General features: G+C 47.2%; 1 protein-coding gene across 1 annotated transcript; it reads right to left on the reverse strand.

Annotated features, from left to right (window-relative positions):
- Positions 1-963: 963 nt before the first annotated feature.
- LOC127327930 (uncharacterized) lies at positions 964-6,165 on the reverse strand. Its single transcript, XM_051354750.2, has 3 exons — positions 5,768-6,165; positions 4,774-5,693; positions 964-2,361 (listed from the first exon to the last, which is right to left on the reverse strand). The coding sequence occupies exons 1-3, from the start codon at positions 5,971-5,973 to the stop codon at positions 1,193-1,195; spliced, it is 2,295 nt and encodes a 764-aa protein (XP_051210710.1). The 5' UTR covers positions 5,974-6,165; the 3' UTR covers positions 964-1,192.
- Positions 6,166-10,164: the final 3,999 nt, after the last annotated feature.

A 10,164-nucleotide genomic window follows, 5' to 3' on the forward strand; every position in this document is an offset into this window, starting at 1 on the left:
TTACAGAATCTGGGATTTCCTTGCCTGCTGATAAACACTATCATGTAGAAAAACAAAAACAAAAATGAGGGGTACTATTTGTTGGGTGTCGGGCCTAGAATTTCAGCCCAAGCCCGGCCCATCACAACAAATATCCATCGGGCTTCGGGCCTCGGGCTGGGCCTCTTCCTTGTTTGGCACATTTGTCAAGCCCAGACCCGGCCCATCACAACCATCGGGCCTAAATCTTTAGCTTAGGCCCAGCCCACATGCATGCTAAGGCTGGCCCAAGCCCAGGAATTTTGGGCCGGCCGACCGGGCCAGGCTTCCCATGGCCAGGTATAAGGGCATGTACATTGGTTTAGATGGATGGTGTTTGTAGTACTAGTCCATGTCATCTATAGACAATGATATAGAGACAGTGTATATAAGTTGCCTATTTTTAGACATACCTATATGTGAGTATAAATTATAGACACCCTTCATACAACAATAAAAATGGTGTCTGTAAGCTGTCTGTAAGAAGCTTACAGACTGTTATAGACAGCCTCCTTCTCTCTCCTCATTCTCTTTCCTCCACATCATCAAAATCACCTACAACTACCTCTTACAGACAGCTGACTCATCACCATTGTACATGCCCTAAGAAGGTATCCTAATTGGGCTGTTGTAAGTGTCAAAATCGTGTCACTAAACCAAGCTTGAGTGATATTTTCAGAATTTCGATGTAAACAATAATAGCTAAACAATCCTCCGCCCACAAGTATTAATAATAGCCAAGTAATAATATATATATGTCCGCAATGATTGCTATCAGGAGATAGCTAGAGTGTCAAATTTGTGTTAAAGCAATATCACTCACTCAACTAAGCCTCCTTGAGTGTATATGCAAGTAATAGCTGCTTAACAGTCCTCTCTGCAGACAAATAACATTAAGAAAATTGCAGCAATCTGGAAGGAAATAAGGAATAATAAAACAGCATATAAACACATACTCCAAATGCTTTCCTTATTCCCTTCCATTAATTAGTTAGATAGATAGCTGGTACCATCAAGAGCTAATCAGCATCAGCGCCTCCTCATCTACAGAGGCCATGTACACACAACACGGTCGATGAATCCAACATCAGACCAGAGCTAAGCTACCAGAACTCCTCCCGTCTCAGCAGCTCATCCTACCTCTACAGACACAGATACACCCACAGAGAGCTCACTAACTTAGCGCCTCGTGGATCCTGCTGAAGACAAGGCGGAGCGGGATGCACGCGACGGCGAATGGCCCCACAGCCGCCGGCCTCCTGTCTCCGCCTCCTGCTCCTCTCTGGCTTGGGCCGAAGGACGACAGCCTCCGCATCTTCCTCGGGGAAGACGACACCGGGTTCTTGGTGTGCGGTCGCCATGTTTCGTCCTCCGTGGTCTTCCTGCGGCTCTTCAAGTTTGCACTTGAAGATGTCACTGGGCTGTTCTTGGTGTGCGGTCGCCACGACTCGTCATCATCCGAGGCCTTCCTGCGGCTCTTCGCTTTTGCTCGTGTCGTTCGCGCTGCCCTGTGCGACGACGGCAGCGGCATAGCGCGCTGCGGGGCTGGAGCTGCAGCTTCCTCCTCCTCCTCCACCTTCATTGGTCTGTTAACGGTGTTGCTCGTAGAGGGGTGGTGATGGTCGTGTACACTCGGGGCAGGAGGGCGGGGTGCGGTGTCGTCTAGCACCTCCACGGTGACCGGATACCCCACAACGGGCCTTCGGCTCGATTTGCTCATCAGAGAGACGAGAGGTACACGACCCCCCTTGCTGCCGCTGCTGGCCCCCTGCGCACTTATCTCCACATCATAGATGGACGAGTTCAGCTGCAGGGTCTTGACAGGCTTCACGGCAGCCACCAGATCTCTCTGCTGGGGTGGCAATACTTGGTGTGGCGACAGCTCAAAGACCACGGATGGTGCAGGAACATTCTCACAGTTTGGATGGTTGCTGGTGGTCTCAGCTGGCTCTTCAACTTTGCACTTGATTCCAGAGTGCTGCTGCAGAACCGCGCCGACACAGTCCAGACTGTTAGGAGTTATTACTGCAAGGCCTTTGTAATCATCAGCAGGTGCCGCGGTCTTGTCGGCAGCGGCACTCTTCTCCACCCTTTTCTCTAACAGGATAACCTCGTTACTTGGTGCTCTGTGCTTTGCTGCCCTTTCTCTGCGGTGTTCGCGCTCTGGTACAGTTTTGGTGTTGTTAATGCCTTCATGATCGACGGAGGTTATTGTTTTCTTCTTAGAGTTTCTGCTGTCACATTGGGAAGATATGCCATCTTTGCTGCAGTTGGAAGCTTGATTGGTATGTTCCTGGGTAGGAGCCTTCGTTGAAGCGCATGGTTGGTGCACATGCAAGTGATCTGGCAAAAATTTAGTTCATCAGTAATGCATTGCTCAGAAGTACGACAAAAGGAAGAAAAATAAACATTGCAGGATGTGAAGCAGTACTTAGGACCATATAGTTGTTGCACGTTCATGACTATGTCAGAACTGTGAGCACCCTATACTTCTCAGTAGATACATGAATGAACAACTAATCCGTTATAACGATCAGCAAATGGCAGTATTGGATCAGGACTACTAGAACGCTAAATGAGGGATCAGGACTACTTGTACGTTAAATGAGGGCGAGAGTCATGGTTTCCCTATACTGAGTACAATCAGTTTCTGGAAACAAGATAACTGCCAACAGGTCATCTGACTCCTGGCTCGTGAAACTGTGTAATAACTATCTAGTGCAGTTCATATTCAAGAAAGTGTAGTTGCTCAGAAACAACTAATGAAACATTGTTTCTATATACAGTTAGTGAATTAAATGATGACTGACATTGTTGAAACTCCTTGGAAGTACCAAAAAAAGGAAAACAAACATCGCAGGATGTGAAGCGGTACTTGGGAACAAATAAAACACGCAGCACCACAGTACTTGGGACAGTTCATATATTCAAGAATGCTGACTATCTGTCTGAGCTGTGAGCACTCTATGCTTCTCAACAGATACACGAACAATTGTAATGATCAGCAGATGGCAGTAACGGGTCAGGATTACTTCAAGGTTAAATGAGGGTGAGAATCATGATCTGCCCATATATAGTCTGGTCAGTTTTTGGATGACTCCTTGATCACAAAATATAGTGTAACTATCTATTGCAGTGTGCACTGAAGAAAGTGTAGTTGCTCAGGAACAACCAATAGAATAGGGTTGCTGCATGTAGTTAGTGAATTAAATGAAGACTGCCATTGTTGTCGCAACACAAATGATCTTGCAGAGGGAGGGACTGGGACAGGGTTGGTGAAATGCAAATGATCAGCCAGAAGTTTAGTTGACAAGTAATTCATTCCTTGGAAGTACAAAAAAAGGGGACAAAAAACATTGCAGGATGTCAGGCAGTACTCAGGAACACACAGAACACATAGCACCATAGTTTTAAATGTTCTGTAATAGAAAATCTACCTATTCCAGAAAAGTTGTGGGACACTAGTGCCTATATGTAATAACTATGAGCGTCCTATACCTTCTCAGCAGATAAATGAACCATATAATGATCAGCAGATTGTAATATTTGGTCAGGATTAATTGAATGTTAAATGAGGGGGAGAGTCATGGTCTCTGCATATACTGAGTTCATTCAGGGTTTGGACACAAGATAAGTGCCAAAAGGTTACCATGACTCCTTGGTCACAAATTACAGTGTAATACTATCTAGTCCAGTTCATTTTCAAGAAACAATAGTTCCAAAAAAAATTAGTTCTTAAGTAGTGCATTCCTCAGAAGTACAAAAGGAAAGAAAATAAACATTGCAGGATGTGAAGCAGTACTTAGGAATGAATAAACAGTTAAACACGCAGCACCACAGTTCAATTTCCTTCTCTTATAGATAGCTCATCTATTCCAAAAAAAAAAAAGTTATTGCGCATTCGTGACTATATGTCAGAACTGTGAGCGCTCTATACTTCTCAACAGATACATGAACCACTATAATGATCAGCCCATACAGAGTCCAATCAGTTTTTGGATACATGTGAGAAAAGACCACTACAACGCCTCGGTCACAAAATATAGTGTAACTGTAGATTGCTGTGCGCATTCAATAAAGTGCAGCTGCTCAGAAACAACTAATGAAACACTGTTTCTATATGTAGTTAATATTGTTAATGAATTAAGTGATGGCTGGCATTGGTGAGACACAAATGATTCTGGCAAAAGGAAGGACAGGGTTGGTGCGCATGCAAATGATCTGAAGGAAATTTAGTTGATAAGTAATGCAGTCCTTATAATGATCAGCAGGATGTCAAGCAGTACTCGGGAATGCATAGAACACGTATAGCATTCTAGTTTTTAGAAGTTTTGAAACAGATAATGCACCTATATTCCAGAAAAGTTGTGGAACACTCGCGCCTATATATAATAACTATGAGCGTCATATACTTGTCAACAGATACATGAAGCATATAGTCAACAGAAGATGGCAGGATGGCAGTATTTGGTCAGGTTTAATTGGGTTAAATGAGGGGGAGCCATGGTCTCACCATACTCAGTTCAATCAGTTTCTGGAAACAAAATAAGCGTAACGGCTCCTTGGTCACAAATAGTAGTGCAATAATTATCCAGTGCAGTTCATATTCAAGGAACCGTAGTTACTCAGAACAGCCAAATGAAACATTGTTTCCATATGTATGTAGCCGGTGAACTAAATGATTGCTTGCGTGCGTTGTTGAAACAGAAAACATAATAGTAGAAGAAGGGGAAATCAGCAGTGCACTGCTTTTACCTGTTTTCATGATACTTGTTGCGGCGAGGTGAACGTTGACAGGAAGGGGAAATCCATCGTCGACAGGCTCCGTCTTGACCGGTCCGATGGCGTGACGGGAGCTGGACCTGGTATCCAGCACCGCATCCAGGCTCGAAGCAGCGCGAATGGGGCGCTGATCAGCTCTCTGACCATTGGGCTTGAGCCCGTTCTTCCACATGTCTCCATATCCAAGCTCGGTCTTGATGACAGGTCCGACGGCACGGCGAGAGCTGGGCTTGTTATCCAGCACCATACCCAAGCTCGAAGCGGCGTGCATGAGGTGCTGATGAGGTCTCTGGCCATTGGTTCTGTGCCCGTTCCACGCATCTCCATTACACAGCTCCGACAGCGGCCGGGACCTATCCCTTCTCCTGGAGATCCCGCAGGGGTGGTCCTGGTCCTGGTCGGCGGTTGGCCCTGGCTGGTTCCTGTTGGCGGAGTGGTGGTGGGACTGCTTGGTCCTCTTCATCTGGCTGGTGCTCGGCAGGTGCTGGTTCAGATCGGTGAAGGCGGGCGCATTGGGCGTGGTGGCGTGCTTTCCGATGTCAGTGAGGTCTTTCATCCGCTGCGGCGCGTCGTCCTCGGAGTCGTTGGGCGTCCTCCTGCGCTTCCTGGCGGCGGGGGCGGGGGCGGGGGCGGAGTGGGAGGGCTTGCTGGTGGTGGTGGTGGTGGTGGGCCTTGAGGAGGAGGAGGAGCGGAGGCATGCCCGCTCGATCTCGAGCGCCTGGAGCACGGCGTCGTCCTTGCGGGCGTACCTGGTGCCCCCGCCGGCGGCGGTTTTGGAGCGGAGGCGTCGGTCGGCGGCCTGCTCCTGGGCCGTGCGGATGCAGTCCTCCAGGCCCCGCTCCCCGCATCGGAACGGCTTCACCCGCTTGCTCCGCTCCAGGTTCAACCACTCGCTGCGCGCGCAGGTCAGAGTCAGTCAGGGTCACCCACCGGAGTAGAGGAGAAGAGAGGGGAGGGGAGGGCGTACACGAAGACGGGCCCGTCGCGGCGGCCGAGGAGCAAGATGGGCGTGGCGGGGGAGCGCGGCGGCGCGGGGCAGCAGTCGGGGACGTCGTTGGGCGAGACGACACGGCCCGGCCACCACGACCCGTTGTTGCGCCGCACCCACACCAGCGTCCCCACCGCCGAAACATCCGCAGGTGCGTCGCCGCCGTTCTCCATCTCCTTCCCCATCGACCAATCAATTTGATCTCCTTCTCTGCGAGCGCGCGTGGCTGCGAAGCGAGTGTAGGGGCGTGGCCGGACCGAGGGGGGCGCGCCGGCGGGAGCCACCGGCGACGGCGAGGGGCAGTGGGGAGGAGCAGCGTGGCGAGAGAGGAGGAAGGAGAGAGGAGCGGCTCCAGACTCCAGTGTCCAGTCCACCGCAACGCTGAGGAGGATGCTCTTCGTGGGCTACCATGGACCGTGGAGCCCAACCACCAAACTTTTCCGGGCCGTATTGTAAATTATAGCTTCTGCTGTTTTCAAAAAAAAAAATTAATTGTTCCCGGCTCAAAAAAAAAAAAGTTCTCATAGTTGTAACCACGAGTCCCCCCTTTTGTTAGGGTTTAGGATCCTCTCGCAGCAACGCCGGTGTTGAGTGATTTTTTCCATCTATTCTCCGATCTTCCGTCTAGGTTTGGTTCTCAGGCTGACTAAGGGGTGATCTGTGATCGCTACTCAGCCTTGGTTTCACCGCACGGGGGGGGGGGGGGGGGGGGGGGGGTTAGGTTTGGATTCACACATGGTTTTGGCCATGTCGAAGGAGGATGGGCATGCCTCGTCCAGTTGAGGTGAGGGCGGATTGGAAGCAACTGGGGATTAGAGAAGAGGCTCTTGATGATGTGGTGTTCGAGGAGGAGAATCCACTGCCGGCAAAGGCTACCCGCTCGACGGTGGTCGCTAGGTTTTTAGTGAAGGTGAATAATCCACTTTTTGGTTCTTTAAAAATATGAGATCTGTCTAGGATTTGGCACAAGATGTGAAGACCCGATCGCTAGCGGATAATCTGCGCACCTTTCGGTTTGCATGTCTAAGAGATTGGGAAAGGGTAGTGCAAGGCGAGCCATGGATTTCCGTGGAAATTTGGTGCTGATCGAGCCTTATGATGGTTTCACAAAACCCTCATTGATAGAATTATTTTCAGTGGATATTTGGATCCGAATACATGATCTGCTAGTAAGATACGCTCCAATGGTGAAATCTTTAGCGTCGAAGGTGGGGAAGTTCATTTAATTTGAGGGTATGTCAAATGACTAGACATGAAATTTTTACCGTGTTAGGGTGAAGCTGGATGTGAGAAAACCTTTGAAGAGTGTAATCTCATTGGTCCACGAAGGTAAAAGAAAATTTTCTTAGTGAAGTATGAAAACCTCCCTAATTAGTGCACCATGATCCTTATCCATCCGTCGGATCCTCTTGTTTTGAAAGCTCTGCGAGCTACCTGGTTTCTTCGAGCTGGTGGTCATTCAGGCAGAGGAAGAGGGTGATCTCAAGATGTTGGCAGTAATTATGTATGGGGTCCTGGCCATGGCCACGGTGCTGATGGTAGCTCAGCGGCGTGGGGTGAAGGGAAGACAGAGGGTGACCTGGATATGGATGAAGTTGAGAAGAACATAAAGAGAGGTGATACTAAGCCGGGCAATTCTCAAGACTTTCTTCCCGCGGGATGGTTGCTTTAATAGCCGGTGCATATGATGGGAAAGTGATGGGATTCGTAGCATAGAAAACAAAAAAATTCTTACCGCAAGAACGAAACACAAGCCAAGATCTAATCTAGAAGACGGTAGCAACGAGGGGATCACGAGACTAACCCTTGAAGATTTCCAAAGCCTAACGAGATTAGATCTCGTGGTGGATGTAGTCGATCACTTGCCGCTTGCAAAAGCGCGTAGAAGATCTTGACGGTGCCACAAACGGGCAGCACCTCCGTACTCGGTCACACGTTCGGTGTTGATGAAGACGACGTCCTCCTCCCCGTTCCAGCGGGCAGCGGAAGTAGTAGATCCTCCTCGGAATCCCGGCAGCACGACGGCGTGGTGGCGGTGGTGGTGGAGAACTCCGGCAGGGCTTCGCCTATGCGCTGCGGGAGTAGTATGTGGAGAGGGGCGCTAGGGTTTGGGGAGAGAGAAGGGGGTAGGGAGCCGGCCATAGGGGGCCCTAGGTGGTGCGGCCAAGAGTGTCAAGGTGTGGCCGGCCCCTCCCCTATGCCCCTCATTATATAGGTGGAAGTCCCCAAGAGTTGTAGTCCAAGTCTTCGAATAAGACCCCAACAACAAAACCTCCCAAAAGTGGGAAACCTACTCAAGGGGGAGTCCTACTCAAGGTGGGACTCCCACCTTTCCTTGAGGTGGGGTGGCCGGCCACCCTAGGTGGAGCCCACCTGGGACTCCTCCCCTTAGGGTTTGGCCGGCCATGCTAGTGGAGTCCCTCCGGGACTCCGCCTTCCATAGTGATTTCTTCCGGACTTTTCTAGAACCTTCTAGAACCTTCCATAAATGCACCGGATCATTTCCAAACTTGGAAAGTGACTTCCTATATATGAATCTTATTCTCCGGACCATTCCGGAACTCCTCGTGATGTCCTGGATCCCATCCGAGACTCCGAACAAAACTTCGAACTCCATTCCATATTCCATATCTACTTAAACGACATCAAACCTTAAGTGTGTCACCCTACGGTTCGCGAACTATGCAGACATGGTTGAGACTTCTCTCCGACCAATAACCAATAGCGGGATCTGGAGATCCATAATGGCTCCCACATATTCAACGATGACTTAGTGATCGAGTGAACCATTTACATACGATACCGATTCCCTTTGTCACGCGATATTTTACTTGTCCGAGGTTTGATCATCGGTATCTCTATACCTCGTTCAACCTCGCCTCCTGACAAGTACTCTTTACTCGTACCGTGGTATGTGATCTCTTATGAACCATTCATATGCTTGCAAGATAATTAGACGACATTCCACCGAGAGGGCCCAGAGTATATCTATTTGTCATCTGGATGGACAAATCCCACTGTTGATCCATATGCCTCAACTCATACTTTCCGAATACCTAATCTCACCTTTATAACCACCCATTTACGCAGTGGCGTTTGATGTAATCAAAGTACCCTTCCGGCATAAGTGATTTATATGATCTCATGGTCGAAAGGACTAGGTAACTATGTATCGAAAGCTTATAGCAAATGAACTTAATGACGTGATCTTATGCTACGCTTAATTGGGTGTGTCCATTACATCATTCACATAATGACATAACCTTGTTATTAATAACATCCAATGTTCATGATCATGAAACCATGATCATCTATTAATCAACAAGCTAGTTATACAAGAGGCTTACTAGGGACTCCTTGTTGTTTACATAACACACATGTATCAATGTTTCAGTTAATACAATTATAGCATGGTATGCAAACATTATCATAAACACAAAGATATATTATAATAACCATTTTATTATTGCCTCTTGGGCATATCTCCAACAGTCTCCCACTTGCACTAGAGTCAATAATCTAGTTTATATTTGTAAAGATATAACACCTTGGCCTTCCGGTGCTTTATCATGTTTTGCTCACGGGAGAGGTTTTAGTCAACGGATCTGACACACTCTGAAATGTATGTATTTTGCAATTCATTTGCGTCTCAACGCATACTCATTTTCCAAATGAGTCGGCATTTATTGTATATGTTCGGTCTTCTGGTGGAACCTTAATTCCACGGTCTGAAATATGTCACTAATATTGTCACACACAATATAGCTTCAAAGTTCTGACACTATCGGAATTACACCAAGTTCTCAAAGAACTTTACGACTTAACATCCTCAATCATTGTCAAAACAATGACACACTCTGCCTTCTTTTGTAGAATCCGTCACAATATTTAGAACTCTTCTAAATCTAGCATTGTTCTACCTTTTTAATAACACTTAGCCTAATTGAGATTGAAATTTATTTTTATATGTGACCAAACTAATATCGGTGCAACACTTTACAGCGATTTTGTTTGTCATTACCCCATATAAAACTATATATATATCCTTGGTTCTTCTAAAGCACACAGGGATATTCTTACTGTTTGTCCAATGATCATCACATGAATCATTCTAGTATATGCTCCTAACTTTTTAGAACACAGGACATCTGATTGTGTACATATTATTCGTGATCTATAATCACTCATGTGTTTTTACTCATTGAGTGTCAGATACACTCAAGTCTTATTAAACCTTCACATGACAAGAACATTTTCTTAAAATTTCTATATTGAACTACTTCAATATCCATTCTATGTACTTTGACTTAAATTTATTATGTGTTTCAATCTATCTTGACACTAAATATGTTTCAGCCCATCTCCTTTCATTGAAG

Source organism: Lolium perenne, chromosome 1 (genome assembly GCF_019359855.2).
Source record: "Lolium perenne isolate Kyuss_39 chromosome 1, Kyuss_2.0, whole genome shotgun sequence".
NCBI lineage: Eukaryota > Viridiplantae > Streptophyta > Magnoliopsida > Poales > Poaceae > Lolium > Lolium perenne.

Bases quoted from the DNA above. Each gene is read 5' to 3' on its own strand.
- LOC127327930 (XM_051354750.2), bottom strand. From the start codon at position 5,973: ATGGGGAAGGAGATGGAGAACGGCGGCGACGCACCTGCGGATGTTTCG. The intron at 5,694-5,767 runs GTACGCCCTCCC...CTGCGCGCGCAG, and splicing joins CGCGACGGGCCCGTCTTCGT to CGAGTGGTTGAACCTGGAGC. The intron at 2,362-4,773 runs GTAAAAGCAGTG...AATTTTTGCCAG, and splicing joins AACAAGTATCATGAAAACAG to ATCACTTGCATGTGCACCAA.